Here is a 20,031-nt window from a genome sequence, read left to right as displayed (position 1 = left end):
GTTAGTGTAAATGCAGACAGAAAAATGGAATTGTGTATCGAAAGAATGTTTGAAATTTAATTTTGAGTTAACAGTATTCTTGCATCAGTGCATGTTTTTATTCTGACATGGATCATTTTAAGCCTTTTACCTGCAGTTATTTAAAGTGTGAAAATATACATTTGCTGATTTTGTAGGTTTGAGAAGATGGCTGCAGATTGCAAGATAAGTATGCAAATCCTTAAACTTGGGCAAGCTCGTGGCTTGGATCCACCAAAGTATCACTTTGAGGAGAGAACCTTTAAAACTGTACGGTATGGATCTTTGCTTTTGTAATTGTTGTAATTTAAAATCTTGCAGTTTCAAGAAATACATTCTCCTTTTTCAGTGGAGAGAATGAATCGTAAGAATTTTCCCAAGTTGAATATATTATCTTGTAAAGGCAAAACTACATTTCTGAGATATCTGGAAGTGTCATCCTGGTTTTGTGATCTTCATACTATGACATTTGAAAACTTACCTACATCAATTAATGAGCATCACATTATGGACTTGCCTGTCTGCAACCTTTAAAGATCTAGAGTGCAGAGTTCCTCTATTCATGAATGCAGTTTCAAACAGGGTGTAATTTCAAAGACACAATGTAAGAGTATTTCCTACACTTGCAAATGGCTCCTTTGTAATGTCCTGCATTGTGTTCTGATATGCATGCACATTGAATTGTGAATGACTCCAGAACAGAGCCTGCCTTGAACCCAGAGATTGCCTGTATAGTAAAATGTGCCGTGTGAACAAAAGAAATGGGGAAAACAAACGATTTGAGCCTCTGCCAGCTTCTCTCTTAGTATCTGACTCCTTTTTCCCCTACACCCTTATTTGTTGTTTCTATTCAAATAATTATCCAACATCTTAGAGTTCCTCAGCTGAAGAGGCGTCCACCAATGGAAAATTGTCTTCTCACCTCCCATTTGGTTCTTTCACAAACACTTTATATCTGTATTCTGAGTGTAACAGTTTTTCCCTACCTATCTATTGTTGATTAGAAAACTTCTACCAGTTCTCCACTCCCAAATTGTCTATCAAATGTGCGCACATGTTGTTCCATACTGAATCATGATGTTGAAGAGCCACTAGGATGCAGGCTTGCAACAGCTTAAAGAAAGCTTGCTGCTGCAAAGGAGTTAAGGAATGGAAATAAATTTGGTATCAGACATATTCTTATGGGCATTTCAGAAAAAAAAATGCATTTTTTCATGTTGTTGAATTGACATTGAATGGTGCTGGGATTAGATCAGATTCCCCAGTGTGGAAACAGGCCCTTTGGCCCAACAAGTCCACACCGAACCTCCGAAGAGTAACCCATCCAGACCCATTTCCCTCTGACTAATGCACCTTGCACTATGAGCAATTTAGCATAGCCAATTCACTGACCTGCACATCTTTGGACTGTGGGAAGAAACCCACGCAGACACAGAGAATGTGCAAACTCGACACAGACAGTCGCACGAGGCGGGAATCGAACCTGGATCCCTGGCGCTGTGAGGCAACAGTGCTAACCACTGACCCACAGTGCTGCCCCGATTCTCAAGTAATTAAGGTGTCTCCATAACATCTGAGCTCTTACATCATTCCATAACAATGCTCCATAATTTATGAAAACTTAGAGCAATGCAAAATTATTCAGTGTAAAGCAACTAAAACAATGCCTGTTTTAAGAGTTTGGTGCTTGCTGTCAATTTTAAAAGGAGGGGAGGACGAAAATTGCTCTTTTTTTCTGCATTAATCTATAGTGTATACTGATTCTTAATAAAGGAACAGATTAAACAAAAGGTATTTTCTTTTTCCCTTTTTCACCTTAAATGTTCTCTCCTCCACTGAATGTATTTTGTTGAGGTGTAACAGGTATCAAGCCACATTTGAAAGCACAGTATTCACCATTCGCAACTCTAAGACATCAAAGCAGCTCATGTTCCTATGCAACTAGACCTGGACAACATGTAGACTTGGGTTGATAAGTAATATTCGTGCACACAATTTTCAGGCAATTACCCACTCAACATCATGACGGTTGCCATGAAGAACTGGACCAGTCTTATAAATTCTGCAGCTTAAAGAGCAAGTCAGAGACTGTGGCAAGTAACATACTTGCTGAATCTTCAGCGATTGTCTGCCAGATGCAAAGTACAAGGGATGAAATAATCTCCACTTGCCTGGATGAATGCACTTGAACAAAACTCCAATTCAGCACCATCAAGGACAAGGCATTCCACGCGATTGACACTAAATTCACTACTTTCCGTAATCACACCCTTCACCAGATGTAGTGGCAGCAGTGTGTACCAGCTACAAAGATACATTGCAGTAACTCTGGAATAGCAGCACAGTAACAACTGCTGCCTTACTGTCAGGGACCTGGGTTTGATTCCACCCTCGGGCGACTGTCTGTGTGGATTTTGCACATTCTCCCCTCATCTGCATGGATTTCCCCCCCACCCACACAGTCCAAAAATGTGCAGGTTTGGTGGATTGGCTGTGCTAAATTGCCCATATAGTGTTCAGGGATGTGCGGGCTCAGTGGGTTGGCCATGGGAAATGTGGAATTACATGGATTGGGTAGGGGAGTTGGTCTGAGTGGGATGCTGTTTGAAGGGGTGGTGTGGACTTGATGGACCATATGATCTGCTTCCACACTGTAGGGAATCTATGAAGGCTGCTCTGACAGCATCACTCAAATCCATGACCTCTGTCATTCAGAACATGTATAAGAATGCCTCCACATGCACGTTCCCCCTCTCAGCTACATATCATCACTGTACTTTCACCTTTGTGTCAAAATCTTGGAACTCTTGTTTCTAATAGCTCTGTGGGTGTACCCTGAGGACTACAGTGGACCAAGAGATGGCTCACCACCACCTTCCTTTGGTCATTTAGAAATGAGCGATAAATGCTGATCTAGCCAGTATTAGCTGTATCCCTTGAATGATTACAAAAAAAACTTGGTTGGGTTCACATGAGAGTTTTAACAGTGAGCAAACGGAGTCTTTGTTAAAGTGTAATAAGGATTAATGGCATAATCGTTGAAAATGGATAACTTTGAGAAAAAAATTTAAGTTGGTGATCAATCTTTTTCATTTGTATACCAGTGCCTGAGTAGTTTTTCAAAAGCAAGTATTGCTCCGGCCCTTTTTTTGTTTACCTGTTTGACCCACTGTTAAGCTTTTCATTGTATGACTTGTAACTTATGTGCCAGTTACTAGCTAGACAAAAATCTTGTCTTATTTTGTAGCATCTTTTCTGACATCAGCAGTGCTGAAATGCTCCTCATCATTGTAAAAGGAATAAATCTCCCTGCGCCTTCAGGTGAGACCAAATAGAGCTCAGTCCAACATAGTATCCATGCAAAAGTAGCTGTTAATTATTATATTGATAAGCTTACAGTATCCAGTATAAAAATATACCAGCTGACATGACATTATCATTTCTGGCATACTTAAAAGGATGGATATTTATCATGCTAGTTAGAAATGTATAATGGAGATTAGTATGTTTTGTATGAATGATCAGTAATTGACCAAGAATGCAGGATTCCCACTCTCAAAATTCACTAGGATACTGTGCAAGTGATATTTCACCTTGTAATAATTTTCTTTTGAATCTAATAGTGAAACTCTATTAGCATTTGGCAGAGCTGTGTACAAATCATAAGTCCATAAGACATAGGAGTGGAAGTAAGGCTATTCGGCCCATCGAGTCCACTCCGCCATTCAATCATGGTTGATGGGCATTTCAACTCCACTTACCCACATTCTCCCCATAGCCCTTAAATTCTTGATGTCACAAGGAATTATCAATCTCTGCCTTGAAGACATTTAGCGTGCCGGCCTCCACTGCACTCCGCGACAATGAATTCCATAAGTCCACCACACTCTGGCTGAAGAAATGTCTCTGCGTTTCTGTTCTGAATTTACCCCCTCTAATTCTAAGGCTGTGTCCACGGGTCCTAGTCTCCTCGCCTAACGGAAACAATTTCCTAGCATCCACCCTTTCCAAGCCATGTATTATCTTGTAAGTTTCTATTAGATCTCCCCTCAATCTTCTAAACTCCAATAAATACAATCCCAGGATTCTCAGCCGTTCCTCGTATGTTAGATCTACCATTCCAGGGATCATCCATGTGAATCTCTGCTGGACACGCTCCAGTGACAGTATGTCCTTCCTGAGGTGTGGGGACCAAAACTGGACACAGTACTCCAAATGGGGCCTAACCATAGCTTTATAAAGTCTCAGTAGCACAACGGTGCTTTTATATTCCAACCCTCTTGAGATAAATGACAACATTGCATTCGCTTTCTTAATCACGGACTCAATCTGCATGTTTACTTTTACAGAATCCTCGACTAGCACTCCCAGATCCCTTGTACTTTGGCTTTATGAATTTTCTCACTGTTTAGAAAGTAGTCCATGCTTATATTCTTTTTTCCAAAGTGCAAGACCTCGCATTTGCTCACATTCAATTCCATTAGCCATTTTCTGGACCACACTCCCAAACTGTCTAGATCCTTCTGCAGCCTCCCCACTTCCTCAGTACTACCTGCCTGTCCACCTAACTTTGTATCATCGGCAAACTTTGCTAGAATGTCCCCAGTCCCTTCATCCAGATCATTAATATATAACGTGAACAGCTGCGGCCCCAACACTGAACCCTGCGGGACACTGCTTGTCACCGGCTGCCATTCCGAAAAAGAACCTTTTATCCCAACTCTCTGCCTTCTGTCAGACAGCCAATCCTCAATCCATACCAGTAGCTCACCTCGAACACCATGGGCCCTTACCTTACTCAGCAGCCTCCCGTGTGGCACCTTATCAAAGGCCTTTTGGAAGTCTAGATAGACCACATCCATTGGGTTTCCCTGGTCTAACCTACTTGTCACCTCTTCAAAGAATTCCAACAGGTTTGTCAGGCATGACCTCCCCTTACTAAATCCATGTTGACTTGTTCTAATCAGACCCTGCTCTTCCAAGAATTAAGAAACCTCATCCTTAATGATGGGTTCTAAAATTTTACCAACAACTGAGGGTAGGCTAATTGGCCTATAATTTTCCATCTTTTGTCTTGATCCTTTCTTGAACAAGGGGGTTACAACAGCGATCTTCCAATCATTCGGGACTTTCCCTGACTCCAGTGACTTTTGAAAGATCTCAACCAACGCCTCCACTATTTCCTCAGCCACCTCCCTCCGAACTCTAGGATGTAGCCCATTGGGGCCAGGAGATTTATCAATTTTAAGACCTTTTTAGCTTTTCTAGCACTCTCTCTCTTTTTTTGTAATGGCAACCATACTCCACTCAGCCCCCTGACTCCCTTTAATTGTTGGGATATTACTCATGTCTTCCACTGTGAGGACTGACGCAAAGTACTTATTAAGTTCTCCAGCTATTTCCTTATCTCATCACTAGGCTTCCAGCATCAGTTTGAAGTGGCCCAATGTCTACTTTTGCCTGTCGTTTGTTATGTATTGAAAGAAACTTTTACTATCATTTCTAATATTACTGGCGAGCCTACCTTCATATTTGATCTCGGTGTTCTTGATCCTGAAACACTCCTATCTCTATGTCATCTCGTGATGAATGAATATTTGAGTAATATGTATTTGAATAATTGGCAGCTAAACGATTGTACACTACTGTCAATCAACAATTTCAAAAGATGGCATGCAGCAGCAAGTCATTATTAGTTAATCTAATCTTTTGACCTTTATATTGATATTCTCTGCCTTTTTCTGGTGTATAATTGCAATCCACCCTCCGATTAAGAGAATTTCTCTTCAAATTGAGATTTTCTTCCCCCAACTATTTGAGACTGGGAACCTTCAAAACACATGCTGTGATCACAGTTGATGTCATGTTTGTTGAGTATGTGTACTCCTGTCCTCTTTACAGGTTTACGTAAGTGTACATCTGGGTTTGCCTTGAGATTACACAATGTTGCCAACCATTTACATGCAGATAAAAATCTATTAAGTCATTAGTGTTCCATAGTGTGCATGCGCCAGTCCTTCTGGATGTGATTTCATGGCTTTAGCATCCTAAACAAAGTGGTTTTCTCCATTAACAGGATGCTGCTAGCAAGCTGAAAAGATGCTTTCACAAAATGAGTGATATGTAATGAATTTCAGAACTGATGTGATATTAGGCATGTGGGCTGTATGTCCTAATGACTGGCAGTCTATATCAAACAACACTCATTGGCCAGTTGCAGCAGGCATCATGCTATTTCTGCTCAACCAGAGCATCCTGTACTCTCAATTGTATGTCCATCATTAGATGTGATTCTGCAAATGGCCATAATTTATTAAATCTACTCCAGAAACCAATTTAAGATTATCACTCAGGTTCACACTGATGTATTTGTACATGCTAAAAGATAAATATATTTATACACAAGATTCTATTTTATGTAGGAAAAAGAAGTTGGTACAAATGTAGCACTGCTTTGTGTTTTTTTAAAAGGGTGATGGAAACTGCCAATCTCTGCTGCATTCCCATAATAGCATCCTCACTGATCAGAATCTGCCTGTGTGATCTGAGAATTAAGATTGATAGTTAACTGTTGCTGTATCTGCTTGCCAGCCATGGCCCAAACAGTTAGCATCCATGATAAGATTGGATTTGAAATTTTGTAAAAGGTTTGCAGCTCAGGTTGTGGATCAGGTTGTCAGTTTGCTCGCTGAGTTAGTGGGTTTGGTCTTGGACCTTTTGTCACCATACTAGGTAACATCATCCGTGAACCTCTAGTGAAGTGTTGGTGTTCTGTCCAGTTTGCTGTTTGTGTGTCTTGCTTTGTTATGATGGGCGACATCATTTCCGGTTCTGTTTCTGAGAGGTTGGTAAATGGAGTTCGGATCTATTTATTTGTTAATGGAGTTCCGGTTTGAATGCTGGGCCTCCAGGAATTCCCGCGCATGTCTTTGTTTGTCGTGTCCCAGGATGGATGCATTGTCCCAGTCGAACTGGTGTCCCTCTGCATCTGGGTGCATGACATGATAGATGGGGAAGGATTGCTTCTCCCATGTGGCAAAGTCTCAGACCAGAGGGCATAAACGCAGGATAAAATGATACCATTAACACAAAAATGAGGAGCAGTTTCTTCTCTGTGAGTTGAGTCCATTAAATTCTTTACCACTGAAGGTGTTGAGGCTGAGTCTGTAAATATATTTAAGTCTGAGACAGAATTTTAATCAATCAGGAAACCGGTTAAAAGAGAAAAATGGATTTGATGATTCAGATCGGCCATGATCTCATTAAACAACAGAGCAGACTCTATAGGCCGAATGGCCTACTTGTGCTCTTGTGTCTTATGATCTTATCCTCTTCTCATGATATATAAATTAGTCACATTTTTCAAATCTGTTTTCCCCTTCACTCCTTATGAATGCAAAGCAAAAGTCTTTTGCTGCCTTGTCTCTTTTTAGCAATGCTTACAAAGTAATTAAGACCTTGTATTTCGCACAGATTTGGTTTGTTTATCCATTGTATTATTTTTTTTATTCATTCATGGGATGAGGGTGTTGCTGGCATTTATTGCCCATCCCTAATTGCTCAGAGTGCAGTTAAGAGTCAGCTACATTGTTGTGGGTCTGGAGTTACTTGTAGGCCATACCAGGTAAGGATTAGAGACAAACTGCAGATGCTAGAATCCAAAGTAGACACACAGGAGGCTGGAAGAACAAAGCAAGTCAGGAGGTGCAGGATTCAACATTTTTGGGTTACACCTTTTGCACCTCCTGATGCTGCCTGGCTTGCTGTGTTCTTCCATCTTCCTGCCAGACAGGTAACGATGGCAGTTTCCTTCCCCAAAAGACATTCTGGACATTGTGTCTTGTCAAATAATACAACATATTTGAAAGTAAACTGTAAAAGGAAAATAAGTTGTATGTGGAAAATTTAGTTCACATTGTAAAGTATGGTATGGGTTTATTTATGTAATCTTGCATACTATGCTTTGAATGTTGGCTTATTTATAAAACTTGCTGTTCCATAATATTTTCAAAAATTAACATTACTGAAGTTCGGTTGAATTTACTTTCTATGTTGTAACTTTGAGGAGCTATATCCTACAAGGACACACAATTTGTTTTATTTTGCATAGGTGTGGCAACACATGACCTTGATGCTTTTGTAAAGTTTGAATTTCCATATCCTAGTACAGTAAGTAAAATGTATTAAGTATGTACATTTAAACTTTGGAGAACAAACAGAATGTAATGAGTTTTTACCTCCAGTTACAGATTGTACTTAATTCCAGAGAATTCAATATTAATTTATAATTTAGTTGAGTGAATTTTGTTTAATTATAAAAACATTAAGATTAGTTTTCATTTAATTATCACAAAAGGCAAGTATTTAAATGACAAATTCATTTTACTGTTAACCATAAACTACACCCTTTTTTAACAGGAACAAGCCCAACGACACAAAACAGCTGTGATCAAGAATACAAATTGTCCAGGTAAAAGACAAGTAGCCATTCTCGGTCACAAAAATAAAGTGCTGGGCAATCTGCAGATGTGGTAGCACCTTTTGCAGAGAAAACAGAGTTTAATACTTTGGATCCGGTGACCCTTCTGAACTGATTGTAGCTAGGAAAAAGTTGCGCTATGAAGATGGGGGTGTACTGTATCTTTTAAGAAAGTTAAAAGCTGGTAGAACTACCTCTCAGCGCTAAGTGTTCTGAAAAAAAATAATGTAACATTTCGTCAAACAACTCTATTAGCTGGTTGCTTGGAAACACACACAATTTAAACATTGCCAAATTTGAATTTATATCCCAAAATACCAACCTCCAATCAAGTTTGAATTGAGTATACTGACAATCTTAAAAGCCAATGACACAATCTGATGCTTTGGAAGTATAAGACCAGAGAAAATTGAACAGTTGGGAGGAGAACTGCCACACCACCAGCATATAGAGGCTGCCCAAAAAATAGCACTCTCAAAGGTACCTTTTATTGATCAATAACCTGTGAAGCAGAATCCCCAAGAAGAAGAAGACAGGAATACAGAGAAGAACTGAAAGCTGCTTGGTTTTGAGATACATTTTGTTTTTTAAATCTTAATTGGGATTTTATCAGACTAGTATTATGGAAGGGAAGGTAAAAGATAGGTTAGAGGAAGGAATTATAAATGTTTGTTAATTATTCTGTTATACTTTAAGAAATAAAATTTAATTTTTACTTTAAATCGTTCTTTGCCCCTTGCAGAGAAAACAGAGTTTTCACAGATTATTGCATGGAATAGATATTTTATGTTGCTGGTTTAAATTAAACAGGAGGGTTTACCCCGTGTCATAACAGTTGGTCTATGTGTTAAAGATGGAGTGGAAATAGGGAGAAGTTGGAAATGGAGCCCTGCGAGAAAAACAGTTGGATAGGCAAAGGACGAGGTAAAGGTCAGCCTGGGAGAACGAATAGCTGCTAATAAGGACCATTAGTGGCTAACAATAGTTTTTGTGGTAGCAGCCCATGTGAAGACAAGGCCTGGTGTGTGAGGTTGGGGTAGGACATTGGTAAAGGTGCTCAAGCCCTAAAATTATTGAACTTAGTACTAAGTTCAATAAGGCTGTAGTGTTCCCAAGCAGAAAATTAGGTGCTGAGCTTTCCACAGCAAATGTTGGCTAGAGAACACAGTGGTGTGTTGAAATGGCAGGCAACCAGAAGCTCAAGGCTTTTTTGTGGACAGAACATAGGTATTCTGCAAAGCAGTCACCCAGTCTGCTTTATGTCCCCAACGTAGAGGAGACAAAATTGTGATAGTGATTATGTAGATTAAATTGAGTGAAGTGCAGGTTAATTACTGTTTCGCTTGGAAGGTGCATCTGGACCCTTGGATAATGAGGAGAAAGGAAATGGATAGATCTTGCACTTTGTGATTGCAAGAGAAGGTGCCTTAGGGGTGTGAGGAGATAATAGGAGTGGACCAAGGTATGCCAGAGGAATCTGACCCTGAGGAAGGCTGACAAAGGAGTGGAGGCGAATGTGTGTCTGGTGGTGGGGGAAATAGCAGCTAATGATCGTTTGGTTATGGATGCTTTGGCTTGGAAGGCGAAGGTGACCCTATCCTTGTTGTGGGAGGTATATCGGAGCCCCATCACTACTAACCACTGGGGTGGGAAATTTTCAGTTGAGGAAAAAGGACTTTTCAGAGCTTCCTTGTCGAAGTCTGTGTCTTTGGAATAGATGTGGTAAAGACGGAGGAACTGGGAAAATGGAATAGTCTTTACAGGAAGCAGGGTGTAAGGATGTACATTCAAGGTAACAGAGTTGGTGGCTTTGTTGTGAAAATTTTGTTGTTCTGTAGCCTCAGTGTTTGAGAAGGAGCTGTACGTTCAGATCATTTTTCTTTAAATGTATTGTCAGTCTGAACTATGTAGTTTGTGACAGCTTATTGTTTAATTGGGTTGTAAAACAAAACATAGTTTTCTCAGTGATTCTTCAATATTTTGCAAGTGTTCTGTTTTCTAAGACATCCTAAATTTGTTATTTTCCTTGGTTATAATTTTGTGGCCAGGTTAGTTGCTAAAGTAATTAAGTTGTTTTTTTCTTGTGTTCTGTAATCCTAGATAAGTCCTTTAATAAAGCCTGAATGGGATGTGAAGGAACTGGTAATTTAGCATTAGTACTGTGTAAAAGTTGCAATGCCATTTATTTCTTTTTATGTGAATAGATGATCAAAGAACTAATTTACATTTATCTACATAAATATAAAATACCTTGCCTGTAATTTCCTACCAAACTATTTTGTGGCTAAAATTAATCCGGACTGTGTGTTTTGCGTTCTTTTGGCATGTTTGATTCAAATTCTACAATATTATGTGTGCAATGTGTTTTTCTTACAGAATATAATCAGCGTTTTGTGCTCAATATTAACAGAAATCATCGAGGATTTAAACGAGTAATTCAGACCAAAGGAATTAAATTTGAAATATTTCATAAGGGGTAAGGAATGCAATGGTAATGAATTCTGCATAACGATCTCAAGAGCATCTGCTTTTGTATGATGGTGCAAGGATGTTTTCTTTAAAAAAAAATCTTTACGTAATGTGTTTTGGAATGGGGCAGGAGTTTCTTTTGAAACATATTTTACTATTTGTGTTATGTATATTTTTATAACTGTGAACCTATTTGGCAGCAATGTAATGTTGCAAACTCACTAATGTTATTTTCTTAAATAAAATTCCTCTAATCAATCACATTAGAATTCTAGAAGTCGTACATACCCTTTGCCACACCTTGTATAATGTCACCATGGCACACAGCAATTGCAACAGAGAAAATGCACCTGAGTTAGACGGTCGCTGCTTCCAGCCCCATTTTATAGCCTATCATTAGAAACATGCTTGGGATGACCATCCATTGGCCTAACATGTAGATTTAGCTGATCTATCATTAGTATTCTAAATCAGATCAGATATTGACTAAAAGGGAGATTATAACTGCAAGCCTGTGTTTTATGATACCTAATAGGGTCCCATGGTTAAACTATTCTCTCTAAAAGAACACTTTGAATTTTAGACAAGCCTAATTATTTAAGGTTCCACATTTATATTAGTCAATCATTGTGATTATGCTTAATTCTGTATTTTTAGAACATAAATTCTGAGGCAGGTAAACATTTTGTTTAGCAAGATAATTTTTATTAGACATGATTATTTGTTTTGATTTGTTTTTTTTACAGGGGATTTCTGAGGAGTGACAAATCGACGGGAACTGCACAGTTAAAACTGGACAAATTAGAAACACAGTGCGAAGTCAGAGAAATTGTTGAGGTATGGTTTTATTGGGTTTGTACGTTCAAACTAAATATTTGAAATAATTACAAGAACCTCTGATGTGAGCACCTGAAAGTTCTTATGTAAGTTGGCATGCTGAGCTGGAAGATTTATTTTCAGATGTTTCATCACCATACCCAGGTAACATAGTCAGTGAGACTTTCCAGTGAAGCGCTGATGATATGTCCTGCCTCTTTTTTTTTAATTGGTCTTGGTTTCTTAACGTAGGTGATGTTATTTCCAGTTCTGTAAAGAAGTCACCCAGTCTGTGCTGCTTCTCCACAACGTTGAGACAAATTTGAGCAGTGATTATAGGAGACTAAATTGAGTGAGGGTTTTGCTTGGATAGTGTGGCAAGAGAAAGAAAATGGAACGATCTTTCATTTCCTGCAATTGCAAGGGAAGGTGCCTTAGGGCTGTGAGGAGATAAGGTAGATAGGATATAAATTGATGTGTTTTATTGATGGAGTTCTGGTGAGAATGCCATGCTTCGAAGAGTTCTCGAGAGTGTCTTTGTTTCACCTGTCCGAGGATGTGTGTGGTGTCCTCCTTTTTGTTTGTATGTATGGAAACTAGTGATAGTGGGTCGTAGCTTCACCAGAGACACTCATTGATGATGTTACCTAGGATGGTGACAAAACATCTGAAAACAAATCTTCCAGCTCAGCAAAATAACTTAGATACTTATCATCACCCTGAGCTACAAATCTTATAAATTGCTAACCTGGAAGTTTTTAAAAAAATAATAGTTCAGAAATTATTTCCACTTTCTGGCTGAAAAGATGGTGTTGACGGGAGGGTGCAGTTTTGGATTTGTAAGGCATTGGGACTGTACAAACTGGGTGGGTTATGCCTAAGCATAACTGGGACTGACGTGGGGTGGGAGGTTCTCGGTAGAGTGATTGGGGAGGGTTTAAACTTGCATGGCAGGGGGATGGGAACCAGAGGAGGAGGGCAGGCGATGCAGAAATTGAGGAAGAGGTAGAAACCAGGTCAAACATGAACAGGCAATGAAATACATGTTTATCAATGCAAGAAATATAATTGGCACGGTAGATGAGCTCAGTTAGCACTATGCCATTATTGCAGTTAGAGACTTGGTGGAAAGGAGGAAAGGATTGGCAGGTGCATGTCCCAGGATTTAGATGCTTCAGAAAGGGATGTAAAAGGGGTTGGGGGAGTTACATTACTGGTAACTGAGTATCTCGTATCTGTACTAAGGGAGGATACATCAGACGACTAGTGGGTAGAACTCAGGAATCTGAAAGATGAAACCACAATGCTGAGGGTATACAACAGACCTCCGAACAGCCAGCAGGAGATAAAGGAGAGAATATGTAGATAGATTTTAGAAAGATGTAAAACAGGGTCGTTGTGGGTGAATTTAACTTGCCCAGTATTGACTGGGACTCTTTTTTTGTGCTAGGCACTTACATGGAGCAGAATTTGTAAGAACCATTCAGGAGGGTTTCTTGACACAGTATGTAATCAGTCCAACCAGGGAAGAGGTTATACTGAAACTAGTTTTAGGAAATGAGTGAAATTTCAGTGGGGGAGCATTTCTGGAGTAGAAACCATAATAGTGTGAGTTTTAATTCTTTTGAGAAGGTGACCAAGGAAGTGGACGAGGGTAAAGCAGTAGATGTGGTGTATATGGATTTTAGCAAGGCGTTCGATAAGGTACCCCATGGCAGGCTAATGCAAAAACTACGGAGGTATGGCATTGAGGGTGCATTAGAGGTTTAGATTAGGAATTGGCTGGCTGGAAGGAGACAGGGTAGTAGTTGATGGTATAGGTTCATCTTGGAGCGCAGTTACTAGCGGTGTTCCACAAGGATCTGTTTTGGGACCATTGCTGTTTGTCATTTTTATAAATGACCTGGAGGAGGGGCTTGAAGGCTGGGTGAGCAAGTTTGCGGATGATACGAAAGTTGGTGGAGTTGTGGACAGCGAAGAAGGATGTGGCAGGTTACAGCGTGATATAGATAAGTTGCAGAGCTGGGCAGTAAGGTGGCAAATGGAATTCAATGTAGCTAAGTGTGAAGTCATTCACTTTGGTAGGAGTAACAAGAAGATGGATTACTGGGCTAATGGTAGACTACTTGGTAGTGTGGATGAGCAGAGGGATCTTGGTGTCCATGTACACAGATCTTTGAAAGTTGCCACCCAGGTAAATAGTGCTGTGAAGAAGGCATATGGTGTACTGGGCTTTATTGGTAGAGGAATTGAGTTCCAGAGTCCTGAGGTCATGTTGCAGTTGTATAAGACTCTGGTGTGGCCTCATCTGGAGTCTTGTATGCAGTTTTGGTCGCCATACTATAGGAAGGATGTGGAGGCATTGGAGCGAGTGCAGAGGAGGTTTACCAGGATGTTGCCTGGCATAGTAGGAAGATCGTATGAGGAAAGGCTGAGGCACTTGGGGCTTTTCTCATTGGAGAAAAGAAGGTTTAGGGGAGATTTGACAGAGGTGTACAAGATGATTAGGGGTTTAGATAGGGTTGACAGTGAGAACCTTTTTCTGCGTATGGAGTCAGCTGTTACGAGGGGACACAGCTTTAAATTAAGGGGAAGTTGGTATAGGACAGATGTTTAGGGGTAGATTTTTTACTCAGCGGGTTGAGTGTTCATGGAATGCCCTGCCAGTAGCAGTGGTGGACTCTCCCTCTTTATGGTCATTTAAGCGGGCATTAGACAAGCATATGGAGGTTATTGAGCTAGTGTAGGTTAGGTAGGCTTCGGTCGGCGCAACATCGAGGGCCGAAGGGCCTGTACTGCGCTGTATTTTTCTATGTTCTATGTTCGTGGATAGGGATAACAGCAGTCCTCAGGGAAGGTGTTAAATTGGAGGAAGGTGAACTATAACAATATTAGACAGGAACTGGAGTGTGTTGACTCTAGACAGCATTTTGAGGGTAAATCCACATTGGACATTTGGTAAGATTTCAGGAGTGGAATGATCCTGTGCAAATGAAGGATAAGTATGGCAAGTTACCTGAATCTTGGATGACCAGGGATGTTATGACCTTGGTCAAAAAGAAGAAAGGAAGCATACCTAAGATCTAATGGACGGGAATTGACAAAGCCTTTGAAGTCTATAGGGAAAGTAGGAAAGAACTGAAGCGAGGAATTAAAAGGGATTGTGAAAAGTCATTGGCAAACAGATTATGGAGAATCTCAAAGATTTTTTATTAAAAGCAAGAGGTAACTAGGAAAACGGTTGGCTCACTCAAGGACAAAGGATGTGCTGTTTATATGGAACCAGAAGAGAGAGGTGAGGTCTTAAATGAATATTTTGCACTGGTATTCACCAAAGAGAAGGAATTGGTGGAGGATGATCTCAGGGAAAGGAGCATTGAATTTATAAGCCAAATTACTGTTAAAAAGCGAAAGGTGCTGTGCATCTTTTAAAAAGTATTAAGAAAGATAAGTCCTTGGTTCCTATTGGGATCTATCCCAAAATATTGAGGGAGGCAACAGAATAAATTGCTGGAGCATTAGCAGACATCCTTGTATCATTGTTGGCCACAGGTGAGGTCCCGGAGGACTGGAAGACAGCTAATGTCCCATTGTTTAAAAAGGGAAACTGGGATAATCCAGGAAATTACAGGCCTGTGAGCCTCACAGCAGTGGTAGGGAAATTAGAAAAGATTATCAGGGACAAGATCTATCTACATTTTAGAAACAAATGGACTTTGTGCCAGGGAGGTCATGCCTCACTAACTTGATAGAGTATTTTGACAAGTTGTCAAAATGACATGATGATTGAGGGAAAACTAGTTGATGATGTTTATGTGGATTTCAGTAAAGCCTTTGCCAAGGTCACTCATGGTAGACTGGTACAAAAATTGAAGTCACGTGGTATGGGGGTGAGCTGGTAAGATAGATAGAGAACTGGCTTAGTCATAGAGAGAGGGTAATGGTGGAAGAATGCTTTTCAGAGTAGAGGGCTGTGACTAGTGGTGTGCCACAAGGATCAGTGCTGGGATCTCTAATCTACATAAATGATTTGGAGGAAAACATATCTGGTCCAATTAGTAAGTTTGGGACCAATTCAAAGATTGGTGGAGTCGTGAATAGTGAAGAGGATTGTCAGAGGATGCAGCAGGGTATAGATCAGTTTGAGGCATGGGCAGAAAAAATGGCCAATGGAGTTTAATCTGGATAAATATGAGGTGATGCATTTTGGAAGGTCAAGTACTGATGGAAATTAAACAGTGAATGGCATAATGCTTAGGAGTATTAATATGCAGAGAGATCAGGGTGTGCAGGTCCACAGATCACAGAAGGTGGATAAGGTTGTAAAGAAAAAAGCAGAAATATGGCATGCTCATACTCATTGCCCCTTCCAATGAAGATAAGGATAGACAAGTTCTATAAAGCTGCAGCACAACGTTAGTTAGACCACACTTAGAATATTGCATGCAGTTCTAGTCACCACATTACCATGCTTTGGAGAGGGTACGGAGAAGGTTTACTTGGATGTTGGCTGGTATGGGGCTTTTAGCTTTGAGGAAAGGTTGGATAGACTGGATTTGTTTTTACTGGAACACAGAGGGTCGAGGGGCAATATGATAGAAATTTATAAGATTATGAATGGCATGGATGGAGTGGAGAGAATGAGGTCAAAGAGATGTGAGAGGCATGTTTTTCACACTGAGGAGGTTGTGGAAGCAGATACAATAGCAGCATTCAAGAATCACCTGGACAAATACATGAATAGGAAGGGAATAGAGGGATACAGATCCTGTTGGTGAAAACTATTTTAATATAAAGGACAAAATGCTGCAGACTTGGAGTGCTGAAGGGCCTGTTCCTGTGCTGTGTTGTTCATTCCTTTTTCTCAAGTAAATTCATTAGTGAAATTTATTAAATAGGGATGTGACTAATATGCAATTTTGCTTTAAAGAAAGATTATTTACTACTTTCTCTTTGTTAAAAATCACACAACACCCAGGTTATAGTCCAACTGGTTTAAGGAAACAACCATGGCCAGAGAGTACTATAAATTCTGTCAGTTTTTTTGATACCTGGCCATTCAACCACTGAACATCCCAGCCAACTATGCTCTTGCATCATTTAACACTTGTATAGAAGTATTTTCCAGAGTTCATCGGATAGTAGTTAACAGCAGCAATCCGGGATGACTTATTCCCATTCCCGTCCAGTGAATGTTGAAGCTAATTTAAATTTAGTGCTGACATCTAAGACCTTTCATCTCTAACTTGCTCAGAGCTGCACAAATCTAGTATTTTGTTGCTGTGCACACTGCAACTAGTTGCACTCACTGTCAGTGATTAGACAGAATTGTTCCTCCTGCCAGCAGTTTGTGGGTATGGTTTAAAAAAAAATTAATTGAAGTCTACCACCTATCTAAGGGTCAATTTTGAGGTGGGTGAAGGAGCAGGGGAGAAGTCTGGCATGTCATCCTGCAAGATTACATCCTGCCCTCCCCACACTGGCAACTGTTCCATGGTAAGGTCTATCCCTAAAAGTCTCTCCATTCCCCATCCTAATCGTTGTTAAGTTCTTTTTCCCTTCCTGCACAAGATGACACCCCCACCACTATCACCCCAGGGCTTGTCGTACCAGTCTGCTTACTGCAGGGTGGTCAGCTTAGTCAACTTGTTTGCCTAATGGCTGTCTCAGATGGGTCTTCTACCCAAGTGAGGGATGAATGAACCACCCACCTCGAACCACTTAAAGTTCCAGAGTAATGGGGCTGTTGTAATTGTACATTTCCTACTGGCTGTTGAATTGGCAGAGCAGAAAACACCACCATCACCCAAAACAATCATGCCATTGATCTCTTTCCATTCTTTCATTTTACTACCTAATGAGCTGTATACAAATTGTTTTTCTATTTTAGTCTTTATATGCCTTAACAATATATTAGCCATTTGAGTGAATAGCAGATGAAGAGTTATGATTCCTGTACATAAATTGTGATGAATTTCTAGTCTTAAACAATTCTTCAATGGGCTGTAGGCAATCTTTCCTCACTTTAATATTTGAACTGATCTTGGTGATTCTTATACCTATTATAAAGAAAACCTGACTGAGCTCCACTCTAACTTCAAAGGTCAGCAGAGTAAAGGGGAGCTCAGCATCTGTGAATTAATCTAAGCATATCCCCCTCCACTATTCCATCATCCATATGCTCCTAATGTGGCTGAGTTAACTACATTGGCAGGCAGGGCATTCCATGCCCTTACCACTGAGTAAAGAACCTGCCTCTGACATCGGTCTTAAATCTAATCACCTACAGTTTGCAGCTATGCTCCCTCGTGCAAGCTGATGTCATCAACCTAAGAAAAAGACTCTCCCTATTCACCCGATCTAATCCCTTCTTAGCTGCCTCTCTCTAATGAGAACAGACCCAAGCCTCTCAATCTTTCCTCATAAGACCTTCTCTCCAGACCAGGCAACATCCTGGTAAATCTCCTCTGCACCTTTTCCAATGCTTCCACATCCTTCCTGTAATGGGGTGATAAGAAATGTACACAAAACTCCAAGTGTGGGCTGCACTAGCATTTTGTCATGCTGTAGCATGACATCATTTCTCCAGAATTCAATCCCTCTACCAAACCGATCCAATTATGTCTCTCCTTAACGGCAACCTGGGTGGCAACTTTCAGCTTTGCACTGTCACATTTGTTAGGCATAAACTCCTTCTGACTACGTCATGCTTATTTATCCTTGATCATACGTTGCCTCTCCAAGTGGAGATTATTTTCTTCAGAATTTTCTCCAGTTGTTTTCCTCCCATACTTCTTAAAGTGGAACCACATCTGCTATCCTGCACTCCTCTGGAAGCTTCCATGGGGGCAGACAGGAACTAAAAATTGGGTTAGGAACCATCTGTATTGTGCTTCCTTAATTTCCCATAACCTCAGTAGTTCCACTTCATCACTGCCCTTTCCATAACTACTTCTTTATGCTCAATGAATAAAAACAAATTTCTCTCCAAAAATAGCATTTTAAATGAATGAAGTCCCAACTGACTAGCTTTTAGAATCGTCAAGGGTGGATGGGCCACAGTTAACAATCTGCTCAACTGTATCCTCACCTCCATCCTTGATGCCAGTTCCCATTTAAGACCATTACTCTCTCCATCTAGCTGTTCCCCAGAACCTCCCCTACCTTCAGTCCAAAGAATAGAGTTGAATGGAAATGGCAAACAGCTGGTTGACCACATCTGCCTGGACCACATAAAACATGACTGGATTGCATTCTCATTTTCTAAAACTGCTTTCTAATCTAGAATGAGCTTGGAATAATATCTGGTTGCTTTTCTGTACTGATAACTGATCTCAAACTCCTTTCTCCTCTAACCTGAACTCCAAATGGCAAGGGATGAGGGGTCTCTGCCAAATTTAGTTTGATAAAATTCAATGTTTTCTGATGTAAAGACACCTTGTTGAGGAAAGTAGGTGAAGTTGCCAGATTGTTTAATGCATTAGCTTTATAAACAAATGTTACCTTTTTAAAATTACAATTATTCTTTTCCAATGGTTTGTTCAAGTATTCATGGCAATATTGAATGAGATTAATTGATTGGGAAAGTTACTTGACAGGACTGTTTAGTGCTGGCTGAATACTGGTGTTACAACTTTTTAAAATAGCAAAGGTATTGAAAATTTGACTTTTCTCCCCCTCCAAGATTGTTATAAACTAACAATTTTTTTTCTAACCTTAGATATTTGATGGTAGAAAATCTACTGGTGGTCGATTAGAACTAAAAGTTCAAATCAGAGAACCTCTTAATGGACAAGATTTGCAAATTAATACAGAAAAATGGCTTGTCCTCGATCCAGATAGTAGGTGAGAACATTTGTAGATAAATCTTTTAAATTCTACTTATGGTATGTTATGTTTACTTATTTTGGTTTTTCCTTACATTTTGAGGGAAAGCAGTATGACAATAGCATATTAATAATCTCAATGTTCATCTAGGTCACAGGACTAAAGTAACTGCTTGAACTTAAGGTAGGTTTGTTTTCCCATTTACCCCTCAGCCAAATATTACATGTAGGTAAAAACAATGACTGCAGATGCTGGAAATCAGATTCTGGATTAGTGGTGCTGGAAGAGCACAGCAGTTCAGGCAGCATCTAAATAGCTTCGAAATCGACGTTTCGGGCAAAAGCCCTTCATCAGGAATAAAGGCAGTGAGCCTGAAGCATGGAGAGATAAGCTAGAGGAGGGTGGGGGTGGGGAGAAAGCAG

The 20,031-nt window shown here is 40.1% G+C and overlaps 1 protein-coding gene across 6 annotated transcripts in view; it reads left to right on the top strand.

Annotated features, from left to right (window-relative positions):
* cc2d1b (coiled-coil and C2 domain containing 1B) overlaps window positions 1-20,031 on the top strand; it is a 79,901-nt gene that overhangs the window by 54,364 nt on the left and 5,506 nt on the right. For 5 of the 6 annotated variants that reach the window (XM_072574302.1, XM_072574300.1, XM_072574299.1 and 2 more), the window contains 8 exons: window positions 177-293; window positions 3,266-3,339; window positions 8,129-8,187; window positions 8,437-8,488; window positions 10,874-10,973; window positions 11,713-11,803; window positions 19,503-19,627; window positions 19,760-19,792. In XM_072574302.1, the coding sequence (XP_072430403.1) occupies window positions 177-293; window positions 3,266-3,339; window positions 8,129-8,187; window positions 8,437-8,488; window positions 10,874-10,973; window positions 11,713-11,803; window positions 19,503-19,627; window positions 19,760-19,772 (631 nt within the window). In that variant the 3' untranslated portion in view covers window positions 19,773-19,792. Of the gene's footprint in view, window positions 1-176; window positions 294-3,265; window positions 3,340-8,128; window positions 8,188-8,436; window positions 8,489-10,873; window positions 10,974-11,712; window positions 11,804-19,502; window positions 19,628-19,759; window positions 19,793-20,031 lie in introns of those variants that run through there. The other variant, XR_011961158.1, reaches the window with a different exon arrangement.

The sequence above is a fragment of the Chiloscyllium punctatum genome, chromosome 7, assembly GCF_047496795.1.
Source record: "Chiloscyllium punctatum isolate Juve2018m chromosome 7, sChiPun1.3, whole genome shotgun sequence".
Taxonomy (NCBI): Eukaryota; Metazoa; Chordata; class Chondrichthyes; order Orectolobiformes; family Hemiscylliidae; genus Chiloscyllium; species Chiloscyllium punctatum.
Note: the sequence above shows the minus strand (reverse complement) of the source record. Positions and strands in the feature narration are given on the sequence as shown.